Source organism: Sceloporus undulatus, chromosome 3, assembly GCF_019175285.1.
Source record: "Sceloporus undulatus isolate JIND9_A2432 ecotype Alabama chromosome 3, SceUnd_v1.1, whole genome shotgun sequence".
NCBI classification, from domain to species: Eukaryota; Metazoa; Chordata; class Lepidosauria; order Squamata; family Phrynosomatidae; genus Sceloporus; species Sceloporus undulatus.
In genome coordinates this window covers 83,779,149-83,803,805 of record NC_056524.1, presented here as the reverse complement: position 1 = coordinate 83,803,805, position 24,657 = coordinate 83,779,149, and the positions used below count along the sequence as shown (strand labels likewise).

At 39.6% G+C, this 24,657-nt stretch overlaps 2 protein-coding genes across 3 annotated transcripts in view; one reads left to right on the top strand and one right to left on the bottom strand.

Moving 5' to 3' along the window:
* PDK3 (pyruvate dehydrogenase kinase 3) overlaps positions 1–4,446 on the top strand; it is a 91,312-nt gene extending 86,866 nt beyond the window's left edge. The window contains exon 12 of the mRNA XM_042460748.1: positions 3,722–4,446. The gene's annotated coding sequence lies outside the window, so the exon portion shown is untranslated. The remainder of the gene's footprint in view (positions 1–3,721) is intronic.
* Positions 4,437–24,657, bottom strand: part of PCYT1B (phosphate cytidylyltransferase 1B, choline) — a 44,730-nt gene continuing 24,509 nt past the window's right edge. For both annotated transcript variants that reach the window (XM_042460752.1, XM_042460751.1), the window contains exons 4-8: positions 23,237–23,388; positions 21,217–21,295; positions 12,148–12,290; positions 10,222–10,410; positions 4,437–4,908 (exon numbers count right to left, since the gene is read on the bottom strand). In XM_042460752.1, coding sequence (XP_042316686.1) covers positions 4,696–4,908; positions 10,222–10,410; positions 12,148–12,290; positions 21,217–21,295; positions 23,237–23,388 — 776 coding nt within the window. In that variant the 3' untranslated portion in view covers positions 4,437–4,695. The remainder of the gene's footprint in view (positions 4,909–10,221; positions 10,411–12,147; positions 12,291–21,216; positions 21,296–23,236; positions 23,389–24,657) is intronic.

Below are 24,657 nucleotides of genomic sequence, written 5' to 3'. Positions count from 1 at the left end.
TTTAAATAAAACAATATACCATTGGTTTTTAACTAAAGAAAGACTAGCTAAAATTCATAAGGGAACCAGAACTATGGTATTTTTATTGGGGCTGATGGGCAACCAGATCAAGAAGAAACATGGACGACTACTACAATATATGGCTTTGATAGCAAGGTTGTTGTACATGCTAAAAGGGGAAAATACTGAGATTCCAACAAAAGAGGACTGGTTGTTAAAAATGTCTGATCTAGCAGAGATGGATAAGTTATCTGCTCTTATCAGGAAAGTCTCTAGTGGCTTTTTTGAAATGTTGGGAGTCTTGGGTTTACTTTTTGCAGAAAAATGAAAATAATATGTTAACTGTGTGGGGTTTCATAATTAGCAGAGTGGATTTAGTGACAGAAAAATTGTGATAGAAAAAAGTGATATAAAGATTCTTCTTAGTCAGAGAAGTAAGATTTTGTGTGAGTGATGCATGGTTTTCCTAATGTAAACATAGAATAAAGGGAGCAAAGTCAGTAAGTATCTCATTGAATCACTTACTTCCATGTATAGCTAAAGGGCATAAAGAGTCTAGAAAACTTTTTATTAATACTATTTTTAAAGGCCTATTGGTTGGTTGGTTGGCTTTTTTAAACCACTTCATATGTGACTGAACATAAATCTGTACACTCTGTATGTATTGCTCATCAGACTTTGTGTTCTGGCCACAGAAATTCCTTTTGTCTCTTTTGTCTTCCAGAAATTCTGTATATATGTCTCTGCTGCTGGTTCAATCACGATTAGATTAGAACCCTATTGATCACATACACTAAATCAACTTCTGTTAGTGCAAGTATGTTGTTTTCAGGCTGTTGTGGAAAGAAGTACACCCGTCCTTCCACATTCACTGGGGTTAGGGACACAGGACCCCTGTGAAAGTGGAAAATCACAAATAACAAAGCACTATGTTTTTACCTGAGAGAACACCTCTCTAGGAATTTTTAGGTCCTCCAGTGCAACTCTGTGGTCAATGTCTGCCAAACATTGACCATAGAATTGTCCAGGAGGAGCTACAAATGCTTAGTGGAGTGTTCTCTCTAGGAATCTCTAGGTTCTCCAGTGCGGTTTTTGGTTAAAGTTGACCATAGAGTTGCGCTGGAGGACATAGAGATTCTAAGAAAGAACATTTTAATAAAATCCATGAATAATCAAATCCACAGAACTCAAAGCCACAAATGTGGAGGGACGAGTGTATAGTTGGCTCTCCATATCCATGGATTGTTTATTCACAGATTCAAGCATCCACAAATTGAGAATATTTCAAAAAATAAAATAAAATAATAGAATCATAGAGACTCCATCACTCTCTGAGGAAGGAGTGTGTTCCACTGTCGAACAGCCCTTACTGTCATGAAGTTCCTCCTAATGTTGAGGTGGAATCTCTTTTCCTGCAGCTTGCATCCACTGCTCCGGGTCCTAGTCTCTGGAGCAGCAGAAAACAAGCTTGTTCCCTCCTCAATGTGACATCCCTTCAAATATTTAAACAGGGCTATCATATCACCTCTTAGCCCTCTCTCTTCCAGGCTAAACATCCCCAGCTCCCTAAGTCATTCATCATAGGGCATGGTTTCCAGACCCTTCACCATTTTAGTCGCCCTCCTTTGGACACGCTCCAGTTTCTCCACATCCTTTTTAAATTGTGGTGCCCAGAACTGGACACAAAAAGGAAACCTCGATTTTGCCATTTTATATAAGGAACATTTTGCCATTGTATTTACTGGGACTTGAGCATCCACAGATTTTGGTATCCATGGGGGGTCCTGGAACCAAACACCAGCAGATATCAAGGTCGCACTGTATTCACTATCTCCTTTGCACAGTGACTCCCTTAGTAGACACAGCAGACCTGTCAGTGGCTGGAGTTCACTTCATAGGGGAGGACAGAGAATGTCCAGGCAGGGGCCAGCTATTTTTCTGCAGCCAGAGGCCCAAAGCAAATATCTTCCTCCTGGGCCTTTGGGTAGAACGTACCAAATGTCCAGGAAAACAACGACCTCTTTATGTTTTCTGCTTCAGAAACACAGCTTGAAACAATCTGGGTGCCCCTTCAGCCACTAAATGGCTATGGAAGTATGTTCCAAGAGCTGAATGGTTGGCTGCAGACATGGTGGAAAGGAACTATGCTTTTCAGGGATTTATGCTCCATGAAACCAGTGCAGAATCTTGGCCTATTTTTTTAGAGTGTGTATATATATATATACACACACACACGTAAATTTACAGCGCTTCATAAATAAAGGTTAATAAATAACAACAACAACAACAACAACAACACCACACACACACACACACACACAGAGTGAGAGATGTGGTGGTGGTGTTTCTCCTTTGCTTTGTTCTTCCCTTAAAATTTAATTACTTTAGCATTTCCTGCTAAGGTAATTACAATATTTCCTCTTGTTTAATTGCATCCATGAAAATTTTGCAGATGTCACTGTGATCTATTTCTGATAGAAAGAGTTTTGTACTGATGTGAAATACACACAATAGACTATCTAAGAATGTGCTTAAAGCACAGTGGATGCTTGATCAACAACAGAACGTTTTAATTATGCTTTTCTATAATGAACAGATGTGTGTTACCAAAGAGGCTGTGACATCTCTATTAATGAAAATGGTGTATATGTGGTGAGGTAGTTAATTTGTTATTATCAAAAGCAACTTGAATTTGTCTGCAGAAGATGAGGCAAAAACTCCTCATTTTCTTGTGACAGAAAGTGTATCACCCATTGGTTGACAACTCATGTATGCTATTACACTCCATAATGCAAAACGCTTCCAAAGAACAAGAAATATAGAGAGATTATATATATTTAAAAACTATAACACAGCCTTTAGATGTGTTGCAGAACCAATTACCGAGGTAGTGACATAGTTTTTGTGAGCCCAGGGTCATCACAGTCCTAAACCAAAGTATTAGTGCCAACTGGAGTAGATTCATTGACTCAATGGCACTGACCTAAGTCCAGACTGACCAAGTTCCTATTGTTTCAAATGGCGGTATCCTTGTTGGATGTAACCATTGGATTTTGGCCTCAGTAATTATTAAGGAGGCAAGCATGCTACATACCAAAGAGCTGGCTCAGAATAGTTCTTTACTGCAGCTAACCTGAGCTGAATTTGTGGTGCCTCCTGCAAGTATAGTGAGGAGTTAGCTAACTTAGGATGCTCTTGGGACCAGTGAAGGATTTGTTTTCTTCATTTGCAAACTTCAGAGCCCTTGGAAGAGCACACTAGGCACTGTGAGCTAGAATGATGGATGGATGGATGGATGGATGGATGGATGGATGGATGGATGAATATATATATATATATATATATATATATGACTAAGCTATTAGAAATAAAAGAAAAGGAAGTGTTCCTGGTTTTAGTGTCACTAATCTGGCTCTAATTGTACCTTAAACAGTATTATTGTTATTTTTTTTAATCTTAAGACTGGAGGAGTGTCTGTGGCAACAAAAGATATTTAAAAGAGGTCCCTAGTGAGGAAAAGGCTAAGAACCACTGCTCTAGAACATAAAATGGAGAGAGGTGTTTCTATCCAGTTAAGCAGTTTTTATCAGATTTATAAGCAGAATAGCAGAAAGTTGTAGTTGCACAGATAATTTACTGAGAAATTAACTAGTAAAATATGTTCTATTTCAAATATTGGTGAGGAAGAGCCAATTCTAACAGTATCCTTTTGCTTTCATAGGATTATTCATGGCTCACCCGATATATATATAGAATTGAAACATTTCTCCAGAATGGCTCAACATTTCAGACAATCCTATGAGATTTGAAATTTAACCAGTTTCAGATTAACCAAGTAAGTGCTGTGGATAAAATGCTTGCACATTTCCCCCCCAGTCTATCTATGAAAACAAGTTAAAAAGCCATCTTGTGGATACAAAACTTTACATGTGGACTAGCTTGATTTGTGGCTGAATGAACAAAATTTCCAAGACATGAAACCATACTGAATGCACAGTTTTCTTAACAAAACCTGGAAGAAAACTCAACCAAGAAAAGAAAAGGTAGCTTTGGAGGCACTAGGAAAACATAGTAAGAGTTCATCAAGCAAATTGTGTTCGCCTTAAAATAACCCTGGTTTATATGTACAAAAGCCTGCTCAACAAGCAACATTCAACAAACTTTAGCAGATCCAAGGTATGTCCAGTGTGAAAGACAGAGCATTTTAGTTCTACTGGCATGGTTTGATGTTGTGATTTCTTCTTCTTCTTCTTTCTCTTCCTCTTCCTCTTCTTCATTTGCATTGTGGGAGCTTTTGCTGCCCCCAGAGAGTGCTTTGCTTTCATTCTTGTAATTCCAACATTTTAGCAGGTAACCAGTGTCTATCTTCTAATGCAAGATTTCTGATATCTATTCAGTGAGTTGAGCAGCAACAACCACAAAAGTACAATAAAGTGTTCATAATTATTGGGCAATATTTATTTATTTATTGCATATCTTTTCATCATGTGTTGTCAACCTGGCAATTCCCCTATCAGCAAGTACCTGTGCTGTAGCTGAGATCTTCAGTGCTTCTGTATCTGTATATGCTTCTATTTCCTCTTCAGAAATATCTCATGCATCTTTTAAAATTCTTTCTTCTCCTCACTTCACTTGTAAATGAGTGGATGTTGTGCGTTTTCCTATTCTTTTCTGATTACTACTTCTCCCTTTTTCTTACTTCTCATCCTCATCTCCTTCACTCATGCTGCTGATGGATGCTGAAGCAGCTTTGGGAGAGGAAGGAGGTGACGTCTTCCTGAAAAGCCAGGGGGAAGGGGGAGATGGAGACCGTGATGGGGAGCGTCCCCGTGTTGGGCTGCTTGTGGGGCTTTGCCTTGGAGACAAGGCTTGAAGCATTCGTCCACTCCTTTCTTGAAACATCTGCTTCTGGAAAAGAAACAGAAATAGAAAATACATATGATATGGATATACAAAGATGACTATACATAGGTACAGATACACTAATAGAGTCATAGGCAATCAATTTAGGGCAAAAATATGTTAGTATGTAGTTGTAAAGAGGGAAAATTGTATCCTTAAACCAAAATATTTCCAAAATGTACAGTTTAGAAGATTATATATTTACATTTTATTGTAGTAATTTATCAGCCTCAGATCTTAAAGGTTTTCCATTATTAATCTGATCCCTATGCAGAACTGAGAGTAGGAAAAAACATTCTAAAATGAAAGCAAGGTTTTGTGTTTGCACCACAGATGTGATAAAAATAAAAGACAATGTGTGTGAGAGAGGTGAAAGTGCCCAGGTGCAATCTTTTATTTTATTTGTGCATGCTGTATAATTAACAAGTATTCACTATTATAGTATAATTATTATAGTTATTTCAATTTTGGGGCATAAAAAACCTCTTGTGGAGTACTCTTGGGCATAAGTTACAGCCATTTGCATAAACTTCTGCACTGCAGAGAGAAAATGGGTGTAAGATGGGAAACTGAGAAAAACAAATTACTCTTGCATCTTCAGTTCCATATACATTTATGAAGAACATTGTCCTGCTGAGTGGATACTGTCCACATCTAGGCATTAGTTGATTTCCACCATTTTATCTGGTCCACTCTGAATTTAGAACCTGGCTCCATGCCAAGTTAATTAGTGAAGAATCAAATAATTTTTTGAAAGTGCGGAGATGTCCATCGTGGCAAGACAAATTCATAATAAATCCATGGCATACTGTGTATTATTCTGTAAAGTTATTCATAGACACAGCTTCATCCCAGAACTGTCTACACTGATCAGCAATAGTTCTCAAGGATTTCATAAAAGAATAATTCCCAAACCAGTTTGAAGATACCAGTTATTGATTCGGAGACCTTCTGGATGTAAAGCATGTACTCTATAAGCAAACTATGGTCCTTCAAGGGAAGAGGATTTGTAGTGGAGAAACAGCAGAAGAGATAAGGGGGTACAGGACAATCCTATGCATGACTCCTCATAACTAAATCCGACCAAGTTCAATGAGACTCACTCACAGGTAAGAGGGCATTAAGTTCTAATCTCCACTTCCATTTCTTCAGTCCTGATGCTCTTTCTGGATGCTAGGATAATGTTGTTGCAAGTACCTGCAACCATTTGACCATGTAGGATGCTTCTAACTCCCCACTCACACTGGAAGCACAATTCAACTTCATACTCCCAAATATTAGCTTTGCTTTATAAGACTGTAAAGAACTGCCAGCACTCATAGAAGCCACCAGCTATAGGTTTGGAAAGGTTACTTTTTGGATTACCACTCTCAGAATCCCTCAACCAGCATAGCCACTGTCCATCTTGGTTGGGGATTCTGGAATAGGTAGTCCAAAAACCTTTCTGAGTTCCTCCTTCCATGTCTCTTTGTAAATCTCCATTTCAGGGGAGCATCCAAAGCTAGGTAATTCTTCTGAATGCCTTCTCTGGGAATGACAAAAGACTCCAGCTTCATCTGATGCACAGAGGCACAGTTGAATGAGTACTGCCCAGGGGAGGATGAATGGAGTACGGGGGGCGAGGGGAGGGAAGGAATACCAAAGCACAATGTCTCCCTCCTCATCACAGGAAGTGATAGAGAGATATCAAAGGCAGCATTCTTCATGGAGTTCACAGGAACTTTTTTTAAAATTAGTATATTTTTGCAGTTATTGAAAAGTCTAGAATGGCCAAAGTGCATTCTCATCAGTATAAAGTTGGGAATTGCTGATGTAGAGGATGGTGACAGAGAACCCTTTGAAACATCTACTTAGCAACTTGCAATCAAACTTTATATAAGTGGCTAGACAGACGGTAGAAGTGTGTGAGAGGGGTAAGAGAAGGGGAGGAACAGTCACTTAAAGAGCAAGGACAGTTACAAAGAGGGAATGCAGAGAGAGTTTAAGTGAAGTTCAAATAGCACCCACATTAGGAGAGGGCTGGGGCTGTGTAGGGCGATGTGATAAAATGCTCAGAAGAAATAGAACTGAATGGGAACTATCTTATACCTGACACCTGATATAATTAAATGGTTATTGAGTTGGAACTTGAGTTATTATACTTATTATACATATTATACTTTCTACAACAATAAAAGTTACAGTTTGTTTTTGTATTATCAGGGGTGTATGCCACCTCTGAAAGCGCTCGGTTGTGGACGCGACAACTGCACGCTATGCCCCTAACCCAGTACAAAAAGGAGCTGCAAAACGTGGCTCCTATTTCTGCCGCTACAGGGGCGCCATAAGTGCTGTGGTGCAGCCTTATGACGCCCCTTGTGTGCAGTGCCGTTTGGACACTGCGCACAAGCGACATCATCATGGCACGTATCGTCTGGACACTGCTGCCACAAGGGCTTTGAGCATGTAAACGCTTTGCCCTCATGGAACCCTAGTTTGGGTCCAGGCCAGCACAAAGTACCAGTCTGTAAACCCTCTAAAACTTCTGTGTGCTATAGTTATTCAGGAACACACTATCAACTACAAGCCTGTTTGGACACTGGAGTAAGCACTGGGGCTCCTAGACCTCTGACACAAAGGGGATAAGGGTAGGTAGGAGATAATGCCGTATGACATCTGAGCTTTTATTTAAAGTGAGTCTGAGAGCAATTCAAAGCAGCAATAAATGGCTGTCCCTGCTTGTCATAAGGATAATCTAAACTTCCCAGTACATGGTGAAAGGGAAGCAAAAACTATACTGGACTAATTTCTTTTTTTTAATGGATTATGCACTTCTGCCCTTACCTTACCTTCTAGAAACTGTAAGAGGGCTCAAAATATATTCCTTCACAAACACTTACTATAATTACAGCATATTAATGGTTGGTCTTGTACCATCTTAGAAATGAGCACGCCTGTAACTATTCCTGAACATTTGATGTCAGCACAGATGTCATACATCTGGTATGGAAAATTAATGTTAATAACAATTGTGACTGTAATAGTAAGTTATCATTTTTTAAAAACCTCACCTCCTGCAGTTACTGACATGGACTTCCCCGAAAACCATAACTTTACTGTTATTAGAGCCTTTCTCTAGAACTCTGTCACCTCTGATTTCATTCTTTAGGGAGTAATTTTATATGGCTTGGCTCTGTAAAGGCCTTCACATAAAATTGCTTCCAGTTTCCTGCCCTGCAGTTGCTGCCACTCCCCGTCAGTAAAGAAACCCAAAAATCTTTCCATTCCTAGGTTTTCAATTAATGAGGAAATATGTAACTAAATCGATAAACTGGAAATACATCTCCTTAATATCAGTTTTAAAATACTGATCAGGATTTACCATAAAGCTCAGCTATTGATTACATCAATAGCAATTTTTAGCATGCAAAATACTATTTAGTCCTAAGCAGATTCTTCTTGGAAAAATTCTTTGTTGTAAGAAATTTGGAGAGTGTTACACTCAGAGGGTCTTCACAACTGCAACTGCCCTGGCCTTGGAGGGAGACAAGAAGAGGTAGGCGCAGTTCAACCATGTTTAGGTCCAGAAGCAGATAAAAGGTCCTCCCTCCATCCCAGCTCCATTGCCCTGGCCTTGGAGGGAGAGAAGAATCGTCAATAACTGCTGGATTTAATTCCTTCCCCCATTACCAATCCCTTTTCCTTGTGTGTCCTGTTTTATTTAGATTGTAAGCCTGAGGGCAGGAAACTGTCAGTTTAAACATTTGCAAGCTACTCTGAGAGCCTTTGTGAAGAGTCAGGTATAATTAGTGTAAATAAATTAATAATGCATAAATAAATTAGTAACTTAAAGGGGGTGAACCTTTGGCTGTCCAGATGTTTTGGACTTCAGCTACCATAAAGCTTTACCACTGGTAATGCTCACTGGAGCTAATGGGACTCGAAGGCAAACTAACTGGATAGCAAAAGGTCCCTCATTTTGGTTCAACGGCAAAGCACATGCTTCACAAAAAGGAAGTCCTATGTTTAATCCCTGGCATCATATTTAAAGGATCTGAGGTAACAGGCCAAAGCCTTTGGAGAACCATAGAACTGTAGCCAGTGATGTAGGGAGTAGGCAGTGATGGAAACCCAACAGGTGCCCACATGTGATTTAGCTGCAATTTCCTAGCCAAACTAGCTGATGGTGAAGAATGCTGGAAGTTGCACCCACAACTCGATGGCCACACATTTCTCACCCTGTGGACTGGCAGTATAAACAAGCTTGAAATATTCATGCAACATCTTTGTTCTCCTAAATTTGAAGGAACTATTTTACATTGCCCTTGAGAGGGAAAATCATAATAGCTTCCAATCATATTTTGTACCAATGTATTAAGAATACTAACATTTAAAATGCATCTTATTGCAAATATATAAATCCTACTTCAAAGGAGGGTCTGGTCACGGCAATCCATGCCTTAATCCTCACTATATGAGATTACTGCATTATATTTGACATGGGGCTGCCCTTGAAGAGTGTGCAGAGATTGCAGTTTTGTTGAAAATACTGTGGATGGATTACTTTCTCACTAGAATATCTGAAGAAAGGCTTTGTATGTACCTGAGTCTACTTCTCATTGGTTTTGGAGACCTTTCATATCCTATGGAGATAAATTGGTGGAGATAAAGGACAGGGCCTTTTCTGTAAAACTTCCTCCTTGTGACAACGTGAGACTACTTAGATTTAGATATGCCATAAAGCTTTTACAACATTTTATTTCTGCCTAGTATTTGAATTAATTTAAATATATTTCTATTTCACTTTAAAATATTAATTTCTTCTCTTTTTAATTTATAAGATTTGTTATAGTGTTACTTCATATTTTAAAAAATTGCATGCCACTTTGAGGGCATTTTGGGGCTGACATATAATACTACAATCATTAAAAAAACTGCCAATGTATTAGCTTCTGCTTTTCAAACAGCGAATTAAGAGAAAAATGAACCTGGTTTGTACTGTCAGGCAGGTAACTCATCAGTTGTATGCATATACAATGTACATATATGACTTTATGTATGTGTGTGTGTATATAGTTTTTGTGTGATTTCAAGTTATTTCTGACTTATGACAATCCTATGACAACCCTATCATGGGGTTTTCTTGGCAGAATTTGTTTAGAAGGGTTTTGCCTGTGCCTTCTCTGAGGCTGAGAGAATGTGACCTGCCCAACGTCACCCAGTAGGTTTCCATGGCAGATCAGGGATTTGAACAATGATCCCCCAGTGTCCTAGTCCAATAAAACCACACTGGCTCACGTATGTATGTATGTATGTATGTACGTAAGTATAGATAAATACCCAGGCTCCATCTGGACCAAATAGCTCTAAAAAGTTGCCAATAAACTCTCTAGACTTCTCTTCCCATTTCTGAATGAGATCGTGACTTTTTTCTTCCACTCGATTCACAAACTCTTTAGATCTTTCTTCCACATTCTTTACTTTCTCCTTCATTTTGTCTACCTGATTCTGAAAGCGATATTTCTTCTCCTGGTAAAGACAAACATAAATGATAACAGATTTATCAAGGGGCTGCAATGCATGAGAAAATCCTAAATTGAATTTAATTGGAGGGCAGTGGCATCACTAGGGTTGGTGTCACCTGGTGCAGTAACTCATGGTGTCACCCCCTCCTATATCACACCATAAAGAATCCTTAGTAATGCTTTTTTCCACTAATGTTACCCATAAATCATAATTGCCATATACCACTGAATTTAATGCTAATAGTTGTCACATAAACAACTAGCAAAATTAAAATTATACCTTTAAATTACAATATCATGCAATTTACATATACTTAGTGAAGATTTGGTTAAAACGTGATGTTTTTAAAGAAAATTTTAAAAGGGTTTTTTAAATTTCAAAATAAGCATGTGTGGTCTGGAACTGGAATGAGACATGGGGATGGGGGGAAAATTTATTCTGCCATCTCTTCTGTTTTTTTTTCTAAACCTCATCTCTTTCCCCATTGCTGGCTATGGGATTTAAAAAAAATGAGGCGGAAAGCTCTCCATTGGGGCCAATACCCCCCCTTTTAAAAATAGACGTGACAATAGGTGTGTCAATAGATTGCTAAATCCAGAAAGCATCATCATCATCATACCATAATCATCACCACCACTATCGAAGTATAGTAATAAGACCACTTTTTCTTTACATATGAGACTTGATTTTAATCCTTCTAGGACATAGGAAGTGATTTGCAACTGCATGCTACTTGGTACAGTTTTACTCTGATTAGATGCTGAATTCTAATTATTCTATACAGAATACAAAATATTAAACTCGACCAAGAAGCAGTTTAATAAATAAAAAGGAAATTTAGTCTCTCATGGGAGGTACTTTGGAATCACTGTAAGGCATGGTACCTTGCCATGTGGGAATGCATCTTGTAAAACCCCTGTTCAATTTGACAGGGACAGGGTGGGTAACTGCAAATGCCTAGTGGTTTGCATTAGATCCCCAGGAGAATTTGGCAGGTTTCCAACACTGCAAACAAACAAAAACATCTGGGGTTTTCTGCTCCCAAATACCCCCAAATTCTCTCTTATGGGTGTAGGGGAACATGTTTGCAATGTTTTTAGGTCCCCTGGGCATTTATAGGCCCAGGAGAGGCCTTTTAAAAAAAATCAAGGAAGTCACTTTTTGGGGGGAAACATGTTTGATGGGGGGGGGGAGCTCCAAAAAGCTTTGCATGGCTGCTTGTGGCCCATAACCTACACTTTTCCCACCCTTGGTTTTCTTAGAATGGTTTATTCAGAGGAGGTTTGCCATTGCCTCTCCAAATTGTTTCTTTACCTTCTGTTCCTTAGCATTTATGGCCTTTGATGGGTTTGTTGTTGTTAGGTGCCTTAAAGTTAATTCTTATGCCAAACCCATTCTAGGGTATTCTCAGCAAGATTTATTCAAAGGAGGTTTGCCATTGTCTTTTTTTTAAAGGCTAGATGAATGTGATTACCCTGGATCATCTAGTGCATTGCCATAGCTGACCAGGGATTGGAATCCTGGTGTCCCTTATTCCTAGTCTCATATTTAAATCACTATCCTAGACTAGCTCTCTTTAAAGAACTTTAGCATCAAATAATTGTGCTGATCAAATGGTGAATTGTAATTACAAAAATTTATTTATAAAAAAAACAAAAGAAACGTATCCCGTTTTCCTCCCTCCCTCTATTTTTTTGAACAGTTCAAGTTTTGAACATGACAAGAAATTCAAACACCTACATTAATAAAGCTGACATTCAGCTCTTTAGCAGTATATCCTCTCTGAAGATTGCGACGGGCATAGACATCATAATCACGCACAATTCTAGTGATGATATCTGATGTTGAGATGCCTTCAGTTCTCTGGGTTGGTACAAACATCCCTGATTAAAGGAGAGAAGGCAAAGTGAGTCATTATGACATCTCATCTTTCTTATAAGAATTATTTATTTAAGAATGACCCAGTTTTGGTCCTGGATTTTTAGTCCTTAGTAACTACTGTATACCTCTGTCATGGTTCACATAGCATCTGATTCTGGATAAACTTCTTCAAAGCGTTTTTGGTAACAACAAGCACGCACACTCAACATTTTTCATAACTACACACACACACACAATTGTGTTAATCATTTTGTATTGGCATATATTACTGATAGCATGAGGGGCATACTTTGGGGGAACTTCATACTTATTAGTAAAGTGAAACTTCAGTTGTTTCTATTTTCTGCACAGCGCACACTAAAAAACGTAAGCACAAGAGGAAATGTGTACAGAAGGGTTTTCACTAAATTGGTTTTTATTCCATCAGATTAGAGAAAGATATATTTGTGACAATAAATTATTCGGTATTCATTTGGAACTACAAGAATTTGATAAGATTATATTTGCAGATAGCCCTAAAACAATTCACTTTTTTATAAATTTCTGTTTAAAATTGAAATGTATGAGGACTATGTGAAACCATCCATGATCAAGTGGGCTCAAGACCTAAATGAGGTCTTACCCCTGGATCAGTGGGGAAAAACATGGACACATAGACTAAACCATACAATTTGTGTGGAGATTAAAGAAAATTATTATAAAATGCAAAACCATTGGTATCTCACACCCACAAAATTAGCCAAAATATATAAAAAGAACAATCCGGTGTGTTGGAGATGTGAGAAAGCTCCAGGTTCTTTTTTCCACATGTGGTGGAATTGTGAAGTTGCTAAAAAATATTGGACCCAAATTCATGTAAAGATTCAAAAAAATTTAGGTTGCCAATTTAGGTTAGATCTGAAATGTTATTTATTAAATATGATATCTGACTCACATTTAGAAGCTAAATATGGTGTACTTTTGTTTTACATGATTACAGCAGCTCGGATAGCCTTCGCTTCAAAATGGAAAGAAAAAAGCAATCTGACATCAAATGATTGGTTGTTGAAATTATTGACTTACCTTGAAATGGACAAACTTACATGCTTGATTAGGGATAAAGATTGGAATAAAAGGAAGAAAAGTTGGATACCTTTAATCGAATTTATAACAGCTGAAGGCATAGTAAGCAATTTTATCTGGTAGTCCAAAAATATAAGGGTCAGCCACAGAGAGTGGAGGTAGAATTCAATTCTGTTTCATGACAGAGTATTATTTCTTTGTTGTTAAGAAAACAAGATAGTAAATTTATTTCAACAGGAATGTATACGGCAAATAGATTTTAGAACACAACTATTATGCATTAATGGGTGTTAGCTTTGTATAAGAAGCTCAGACTATTGAACCTTTTAAGGAGGCTTACATGTGTGTTGTTTTGGTATTGTTTTGTATTTTTTTTTTTTTGTATACTAATGTGTGTATTTGTGGATTTGTTATATGTGGATTTTTAACTAATAAAAATTAAATAAATTAAGTAAAAAACGTAAGCATGTTATTTAAAAAGTGGGTAGGTCTACATAAAATGAATCGCCCTTGGTTTCTACTGTGCCCTAAGTACAATTATATCTAACTCTTCACATTGATTTTAGTAAAATCTAAGTGCAACCTAATTTATTTTGCCTCCAACTCTTTGATAAATATAGACACTGGAGGAACAGTCACATTTTCTCTACAGGACAATATTTCACATGTTGGCATTTGCTTGTGCTTCATACTGCCACACCATGCAGATATACCAAATATGCCTAGAGGTAAGTCCCATTAAGTTCACTGGGGCTTACTCTCAAGTAAGTGTACGTGAGTCTGCAGTTGTAATTTCACAATTTCTCCAGCCTAACATGAACATGCTCCTTTCAAACCACATGTGTACATACATAGTAGGCACTCTACAGGATTCTTTCTAGCAATCCTTTCAGAAAATTTTAACTAAACCCTTATGTCTTCAACAGATTCACAAACTTACCATTCACTACCCTGCACTATTGTTAAAGTATAAGAACTGGACAAAGTCAGGTCAGTTGAAGTGACGTGTGTATATGCTGAATCTCTTCCATAAAAGCCTGAGGAACAATCACAAGGACATGTGATATTTTGCTTCCTTGTAATGCTGAATTCCCAAATGAGAAAAACCTGAAGTGGTATTCTCTGTTAAGCTCTAGGAGAAAAGTTTAATTACTTCCTTCTTTGGCACTGTTAATTGTGTTGATAACATTAAACAGGTTTCTGAGATTACACAGCAATTTAGTTTGTTCTCTTGGGTCCAATTCTGAAACCAATAAAGAAAGTGGAAAAACCTCTAAGGGGTGTAAAGTAAGTTCACTGTTTCACACAATTCTCATGATTGTTATGATTGAATACTATGATAACAAGAGAAGTGATAAAGGCATTTTAAATTGTGTATTGTTAGAATCATGGATGACCTAAAGCAAATAGCATCTTAGGTGAGTAGGGATGCCATATCCCAGTGGCGCCCGGGACAAATCCGCTTTTGGGGGGCCCCTCCCCACCCCGCCCCAGTTCCCCCCCAATTCCGGCCTTTGTCCCGGGCCCAGCCTCCGGGCTGGGCGTGCTCATGCGGCCATTACTGCGGCCGCTAACGCGGCTGGCCGGCCACCCACCTCCTCCTCCTCCACCTCCCCCCCAGCGCAGCTGCTGCGCAGCCCGCGGCGCTTGCCTGGGCCACGAGCGGCAGCAGCGCGCACTCACGCACGGGCTTAAGGGGCAGCGCTCGCCTCCTAAGCCTTCTGGCCAATGGCAGACGAGCAGGGGCTGGCCTATTTTCCAGCCCCAGTCTGCCATTAGCCAGTGTCAGGAGCCTTGGAGGAGGAGGCGGAGGCAAAGGAGGAGGAGGAGGAAGAGGAGGCAAAGGAGGAGGAAGCAAAGGAGGAAGAGGAGACAAAGGAGGAGGAGGCGGCGGCGGCGGCAAAGGAGTAAGAGGAGGAGGAAGGAGGCAAAGGAGGAGGCTAGGCCAGGGGGAGGGAAAAGGTTTTTTTTATTTTTAAAAATATACAACCCAGCCTTGGTTATTTTATTTTATTTTACTTTATTTTTAAATATATACAAAACAGCCTTGGTTATTTTATTTTATTTTATTTTTGTTATTAAATAACAAAGTGTCCTCCATTTTGACCATGTCTAAGAAACATGCATTTATATTAACATTTTTTAAAAAATCATTATTTTTTTGGCGTGTTCTCCATTTTAAAAAATGTGTCCTACATTTGTAAATCTTGTCCTACATTTGTCCTACATTTGTCCCGGTTTGGAGCTCCTGACTTATGGCAACCCTATAGGTGAAAAATGTCTATGGTATCCACTTTCTGCTTTGTTTCGCAGTGCAGATCTGCAAAACCTAAGTAAAGTGATGTTTTTATACAGAGCAAACAACATCAAGGTAGAACTGGAAACAATTGTTCAAAGCTAATTGATGGATGTTGTAGCCAAATCTGTGTAGGGGAATTTTTATTTAGCTCAAAATTGAGAGGGAGCCGACTACAAGGACCCTGCAAAATCGTTTCCCATCTGTATAGCAAGGGACCAGGGAATTAAGAAAGGAAGCAGATACAGGATTCTCCAATTAAAGTCTTATTTTCATTGAAAGGGGGAAAGCCACACAGCAATACTAGCATACACTCACTCATTCAAGGCTCAGAAAATCAGGGATTAGCATGGGAAAGGGTTGAGGCAGCACTATGGGTGATACTGTAGATGAGGCTTGCTTCCGGAATCTAATCAGTTGAGATGGAGTGAGACACAGCCGTTCCAAGAGCATTGATTGAACGGAAGTGCCCGAAGCTAGATAAGAGATCATAGTGACATGATGTCCCCATGAAATCTAGGCTAGCACATTGAGGGAAGTTTTCCAGGGGTTTTTAAGGGTGAAAACTAGCAGCTGGGCAGAGGTGTCTGATTGTTTGTGATGAGATAATCTGGTCTGACAATAAGCAAGGGAAATGGGAAGGGAGTTACACTGATAGCCAGCTCACTGGGTAAGAAAATCTAAACAAACATTGCCCATTCATCTGATTGTTGGAGGTGATGGTAGTTCCATTAACAACTCCCAAAATACCTGTTGGGTAAGTCCGAGGGTATTATCCTGCCGCTTTAGGGATAATGGCAGACAGCCTGTCGGGGTCCATCTGGTGTCATGTGGAATGCCACACACACACACACACACACACACACACCAAAATTCAGAGAAATGCAGTATGGCTAACAATGTACACTCTCACAGTACCTATAAAACATTTATAACTTTTTTTAAAGGCCAAAGAAAGCACTTGCACACACTCTGGCACAAACACACCAATTCCCTGCAGACCGTATACTTAACTAACATTGAAACCTAAATGTAGCTCAGTGCTCTCTTCAGCACACCTAATATTGTCTTTTAGAAGTTAAAATGAAAGATTATCAGGGGGATGACAATACAATTCTTTAAAGTGTAGGTTAATATACTGGCAGAGGGAAGCTTGGATTCTCAGAAAGCATCAGGTTTCAGAGTGGAGGTAGACTTTACTAGAAATAGAACTGCCATCATTCCATGTCACTTTTTCTCCATTAATGTATTATAACAGCAAGTGGGATTTGACATCATCACACTATGCATTACCCTGCCCCTCCCTCAACTAATTGGCTGTCAGAAGTAGGGAACTGAAATTATATAGCATAATGCATCATGTCACACTTGGTACTATATTGGTAATGAAAACAGACTTACAGAAATGGCAGCTCTGTGCTTCCTAACACCTAACTCACCCCTATGGAGGATGGGGGTTCTCTGTCATTAGCTACTCTGAATTACCATGCTGCCTGGGAGCAGACAAATATAGCATGTTTTAGAAAGTGTTTTAAGCTAAAAATCACAGGGAATAACTACACATTTCCCCATGACTTTATCTTCATGCTAAGAAAAATACTACTCACTTGTTCAATTTCTGTCTGTCATAGATGTTTTACTTTATTTTATGTATACCCCATCTTTTCATCAAAAATGTGCTCAAGCCAACTAACAATAAGAAAATTCATTAAAAACAAAATCTTAGTATATTAAAAAAAATTAAAAACAGAACAGTAAGAGACATAAACTCCACTCAACTGGTTAGAGTAAGACTGTCCCAACTATAGCCAGAGATGAACTTATACAGCAAAGGCCTGTTTGAATAATAATAATAAAAAAAACCAACAACAACCTTTTTTCCCCCAGTCAAAAATGACAGGATGAAATCTACCTTCTCTTGGCAGTGATTGTCACAGTTTGGAAATAACCATGAGAAGACCCATGACTAAGTGACAAGCTTTGTGAACTTGAAATGCATGCAAAAGGATTTCATTTATCCAAGTCAGTTAAGTTTGATTTTGTTGATACGGTATACGTAAGTATATGCTGAAATGGAGATTTTACTATTATTATATTACATTTTATTAAATTTGAGATTATATATTTACCAGGAAATATATACTGCAAAATTATCAGAAGTATGCTTGATTACACAAATATATCTTCAGTTGATGGCAGAAATTGTAAGCCTGCCCATTTTAAAGGAGATATCATTCTAAATGGTAGGTACCACAACAGAGGAATTCCTCCTGGATGAAGAATGTTTAATACCAATGCAAATGATAAGGCTGCATGACACAAAGAACTGTTGAATAAAGGCATAAGGGGCTGTACACACATCCCCAAACGGGCAGCCTTCAACAGCCCCTTTTACAGCCAGATCAGGGCCACAGCAACAGCACACCACCGCCCCAATCTGGCATTTCCAGGGTGTGAAAAGGAGCCACAAAAAGTGGCTCCTTTTTGTGCCCTGGAAAGGGCATCATAGCCACGGCGCCACAGCTTTACGGCACTCTTTCGAAGCTGTGTCATGTGGATGCAGTGCCGGAGGAGTACTGTGATGCTACATGCCGTGTGGCGCGCAGCGTCATGCTGCCCTGGGGGCAGAGCCGGGGTGGACATCAGCCAAAACTGCCGGTCTGCACAGGGCCTAAGTCCAATTATTACTGCCAATAAGAGTAGACCCATTTAATGAATGGAACTTCCATAAGTATTGGCTTAACAAGTTTCCATTTATTCAGTAGGACAGGATAAGTTTAACAATTGAATTTAGGTCGGAGATAATAATAATAATCATACTCAAGATGGCTAACAACATATTAAAAACATAGTTAAAAATTCACAAAATACAAAAGTTAAAAAGTGATTAAACTATAAAAAACAGAAAAACATAAATAATAATAACACAACAGCACAACAAAAATATAATAAATAGAAAACCCAGCACACCATATAGTTGGCCCTCCTTATCTATGGATTTTTTATCCACAGATTCAAGCATCCACGGCTTGAAAATATTCAAAAAAAGTATAAATTCAAAATAGCAAACCTTGATTTTCCATTTTATATAAGGGACATCATTTTGCTCTGCCATTATATTTAATGGGACCTTGAGGCAGGATTACAGCAAAGAATAAAAACCACAGTACAACACAAAATACAATATTATCTAAAAATACAGTCAGTAAAACAACAGTAATATTACTACCAATCACTAAAAAGGCCAAATCGCCATCAATTTTCCGTGCTATCAAGTCAGAGTGGGAATGTTCCATAAAATCAGCTATAAAAGTTCAGGTGGATAGGCCCAGCGGAAGAGATCCGTCTTAAGTGCCTTTTTAAAGGCTTCTAAGGTGGTAATGAGATGGATCTCTTCCGGTAAGTTGTTCCATAATTTAGGGGCCGCGGCTGTAAACGCTTGATGGGAAGTTGTAGTTAGACTAGTTTTCATATGTTCCAATAGTTTCTTCCCTGATATTCTAAAAGTGCAGAGCAGATTGTGTAGGGAGAGGCGTTCCCTTAAGTAACTCAAGCCCAAGCCATGTAGGGCTTTAAAAATAATAACCAACACTTTGTATTGCGCCCGGAAGCTGATTGGCAGTCAGTGAAGAGATCTTAATATTGGAGTAATATGGTCAAATCTTGATGTTCCTGTGACCAATATGGCTGCAGCATTTTGGATCAATTGAAGATGTGACTATACAAGGCATATCTACCTAAACAACTAGTCCTCAAAAGCCTGTAGAAAAAGAAAGGTCTTTACCTCTTTGTGAAAAGAGAATAGGGAAGATGCCAGACTAACTTTTCTGGGAAGTGAGTTTGAGAGCATGGGGGCAGCTCCTGAGAAGATCTTCTTCTGTGTTCCCACCAAATGTGCTTCTTGAGATGGTGAGACAGAGAAAAGGGCTTCCCCAGTAGACCTCAAAACACAGGTGAATACATGCCTTCAATTAACCTGGACGTGAGCCGTATATGGCTTGATAACTCAAAACTAGCAATGCGACCAAGTTGACTAGGGCTGATAGGAATTTCAGTCCTAAAACACACGCACTTTGCTACCACCACCATGGTCTACACCTGTTAATGTGACATTGGCGGGTTATAGACCGCCATTTCGGACGTCCTCAGGACGTGAAAGGGATCTAGGAGTCCAAGTAGACTACAAGTTGAACATGAGTGAACAGTGTGATGCAGCAGCTAAAAAGGCCAATGCTATTTTAGGCTGCATCCATAGAAGTATAGTGTCTAGATCAAGAGAAGTAATAGTGCCACTGTATTCTGCTTTGGAAAGGCCCCACCTAGAATATTGTGTCCAGTTCTGGGCTCCACAATTCAGAAAGGACATTGAGAAACTGGAGCGTGTCCAAAGGAGGGCGACAAAAATGGTGAAGGGTCTGGAAACCATGCCCTATGAGGAACGACTTAGGGAGCTGGGGATGTTTAGCCTGGAGAAAAGAAGGTTAAGAGGTGATATGATCGCCCTGTTTAAATATTTGAAGGGATGTCATATTGAAGAGGGAGCAAGCTTGTTTTCTGCTGCTCCAGAGAACAGGACCCGGAACAATGGATGCAAGCTACAGGAAAAGAGATTCCATCTGAACATTAGGAGGAACTTCCTGACAGTAAGGGCTGTTCGACAATGGAATGCACTCCCTCGGAGGGTGATAGAGGCGGGGTACAGACCGCCGCTTTGCGGCGGTCTGCCGCCGCCGCCAGTAGGTCCGCGGGGGAGCCGGAGCCTTCACACGGCCCGACTCCCGCGCGGACCGAAAAAGAAGCTCCAAAATGGAGCTTCTTTTAAAGTCGCGTTTGCGACGTAGCGAGGCGCCAGGGGCGCGCTCGCTACGTCACAAGCGGCGCGACACGTCTGGACGCTGTGCGTCCAGTACGTAAAGATGGCGGCGCCCATGTAGAAGGGGCGCCGCCATCTTGTACGTATACAATACGTACTAGGGTTAGGGGGGTGCGGAAGCACCGCCCCTTCCTAACCCTAGTACGTATTGTATACGTACTAAATGGCGGTGTGTATCCCACCACAGTCTCCTTCCTTGGAGGTCTTTAAACAGAGGCTGGATGGCCATCTGTCAGGGATGCTTTGATTTGGATTTCCTGCATGGCAGGAGGTTGGACTGGATGGCCCTAGTGGTCTCTTCCAACTCTATGAAAAAAAAAAGGGGGGGCATCTCTTCTAGACGCCCCTTTCCCTATCACGGATTCAGTCCGTGACAAATGGCAGCGGCCGTTCCACACGGCCACCGCCATGTTTATGTCTTGGACGCATAGCGTCCAGACGGGTCGCGGCAGTTATGACGTCACGGGTGCGCCATGGGTGCCTCGCGATGTCATAATGGCGCCGCAGGAAGAAACTCCATTTTGGAGCTTCTTTTTTGCTCCGCGAGGGAGTTGCGCGGTTTGTATGCTGCAACTCCCTCCCGGAGCAAAGAGCAGTGCCGGCAGACCGCCGCAAAGCGGCGGTTTGTAACGCCTCATTGAGACAATAACATACTAGAAGCTTAAAAGATAAACCAAAAATATAAACTGGCCCCCACCTGCCTCCTTTATGTGCTTGTAAACATCATCTGAACCAGCAGAAGAATATGGAATGTCATCATGGGCTACAAAATCAATCTGGAAAACATAAAAGCAAGAATTCCATTACTTTGAAAGTTTACACCTTCACTTGCATATATAAGATGGCCTATGAACTAATAAAGATATTCACTAAAGAACTGAACAAAGGTATTTTATACTGTTCTTGTGGTCAATTAGTAGCACATGAGACTAAGGCTAATTTCAGACTTCAAATGCTAGCTTTGACGCCAAACATGTAATACCTGTCCTGGAGCTAAAGTTGGTCATACCCACCTTCACTTATCCTATCACTACCTCAGGGCAGCTGTTACGAGAAAACCAATGATCCATTTGAAGGGGGATATATTTTATTATACTGTAACCACTTATTTCTCTGTTCCCTCAGCTAAGAAACTGGGAGAGCTCTAAAGGTATGGAATGAGTAACCATGATATAATTACAAAGATTTTCAGGTTATGACTGAGCAGTGGCTTTGAGATATAACAAAAGTGTTCTGTGCTAGTGAGATAAGATAGCTAATTTTAACATTCTATGAAGTAGCCAAAAGTCCTTGGCTATATATCCTTGAATAGGAATGACACTACTAATCTGCTGTTTTTAAGAACCAAAACACCACCTTTGTGTGTAGAGAATCTTCACATCTTGAACTACCACACTATAATGTCTGGAGAGAAAAGTCAATTTTCTGTACTTGTATTTCAGTTCATGTACATTACAGGTTAGAGCAGTCTTCCTTAACCTGGTGTTTTCCAGATTTTTTTGGACGGTCAGATTCATCCTCTGACAGCTGGCCTTGCTATCTGAGACTGATGGGAAGAGTCCCAGACAGCAATATATTTCTTCTTTGTGGTCTCTACAAATCATACAAATGGGTTGTACTGCACCTGTGCAGTGCTGCTCGGAAAACTTCTTATACTCAGAAATCAGTCCCAATACATTCAATAAGAACTTACTTTAAGGTAAGTGTATGTTGGGTTACAGCCTATATGGATTTTAAATTATCCCTTATGCTTAAATAGATGTGATCTTTTACATGTTTGCACATAGATTTGTGTAAAGCAGTTCATGAAATAAGAGCTTGTAAAGTACAGGAATAATGCTCATACCTGAAGGATGCTTTGTAATAACAGCATACCAATATTAAGAAGGACAGGACTGCTATCAGAGTGGTAAGAGATAATGTAAATTTAAGCATGTAAGAATGGAGGAGAGAAATTTATATGCTTCATTCCTCAATTGTGTGGGCTTGATATGTACTGACTGAATTGCTATCATTCTTCCTACTAGGAAAGCTTCAGTTTTAAGGGAGATGGGCAGATGTATGTCTTGTAACAAAGAAAAGCTACTACTTTGATCCATTTCCCCAAGTCAGAAACCATTACAGTCAACTCTCCTACAGTTTAAGTGAGACACTAGCTTGATTAATTCCAAATTCAGTTTTAAATCAAACTTAGATCCTGTTTCAGTCCCAGTGATATTGCTGGAATTGTAATGGCAGCTGAATATTTCTTCCAATCCCTCCAGTTAGCTCACACTTGGGGTTTCTTATCTGGCTGCTTGATGTCTGCTCCTTTTATTGATAGTAGCAGGTAGATAAGCTCTGTCCTCATCTCAAGTATGAAGGAGGCCACCTGAAAAAGCCTACATTTCTCAGAATTCCTGGCACTTCTATTACTACTATAGAGGTAGGTAAGGGTGGGGGGAAACAGATTTGCCTACCTGCTGCTGTTATTGCTATAGCCATGTAAGTGAGGAAGAGGAGCTATCTTTCATCTTAGAGTACAGTCTGAGAGCCAGAAAAGAATTATGGGATGGGGCAGGCAGGAAATCAGCCAGTTCAAAATACCAGTGTGGTTCACAAACATGCTACATTCATATTAAAAATTAAAGCTGCAACATTCAGCAACATCACTAATCAGAATCTGATTTCCCCTCCTCCCTGCCCTGCCCAGATGGCAAGCAAGAAGAGAACGGCACCTTATGTTTTTCCAGAAACTCTGGCGTGAGCGTCCATGGCGCATCTCTGATGACTTCATCTACATAGCGGCAATGTCTGAGGGCCTCGTACCTCTCTGCTTCATTCATTACAGTGAAGCCTTTAAACTTGTGGGTTAGATCATCACTGCAAACTGACATGCACACAAGGAAAATTTCAAAACAAAGTGACACAGCCCTTGTCAAATGTAGCACATTTGTTGGATTAGAACAGTTTTCAAAGCTATTTTGTGAGTTAAATTTATAGGTGTCAGTCAAACCAAATAAGACTAATTCATGACTATAAAAGCAAAACAAAACAGCCCAGAAAACAGAAGTTGCAAACAAGATGTCACACATGATGATTGTCTAGGCATTATGCCTAGACTCAGGTTTAGTTAAAGCAATGTGGGATGATCTGCAGTTCTGGTGCTGGAACTAGAAAATGACTAGATCTTCTATTACATATATCATGTAAAAAGAACCAAGTAGAACTCCAAAGAGCTCCATATTCTTTTCCATTATAAACCAAATTGCTTAAAACCTACCTGAGGCTCACTTTGACCTGTGTCTATTTATGGTTTTTTTCCCTTAGCTTCTTTCCTGTTGCTTCTTTTCTTGCTGTTTCTAGAAGGCTCAGTTTGCTGTAGAGCATATCTAAACAAACATTATCATGGATACCAAGTAGCTATTAAAATAAGTCCAAAACAAAAGTTGTGCAAAAAGACCAAGCAGGGTTTTTTTGAGGAACCAAATGATGAGTATCTCCCAGACCACTAAACTGATTATTACATAATGGAAAGAACATGGTTCAACTGTGATTTTGCCTAGAGAAGGCTGCCCACCCAAACTTGGTGACTGGGTTAGGAGAGCATTAGAATAGAAGCAACCAAGAAGCTAATGGTAAAACCTTCTAGAAACAGCAGGAAAATAAGTACATAATAGGAAAGAAGATAAGAAAATGTGGCATAAATAGACACATGTCAAAGTTAGCCTCATATATGTTTTGAGCAATTTGAAGGAGCTGGACAGATCTGCAGCTGAGATGAGAGAAACTGTCCATGGGACAACTATCACTTGGATTCTCTACAAAGCTAGGCTTTATGGTAGAGTGGGAAGAAGAAGATTATTGCTGAAACAAACGCATTTGGACTTTTCAAAAAGGCATGTAGGAGACATAGCAAACATTTACAAAAAATTATCTTGTCTAATGAGAACAAAATTGAAGTTTCTGATTTTGCCTCAAAATGCTATGCTTGGTGCAAAGTGAAAACTGTTCATGGTCCTAAGAACACAATCCCTATAGTAAAGCATGGTGGCATCAGCATCATGTGGGGATGTTTTTTTCCTTTAGGAGGGATTGGAAAACTGTTCTCAATTATAGGCAAGGTGAATGGAGCCAAATATAGGGCAATCCTAGAATA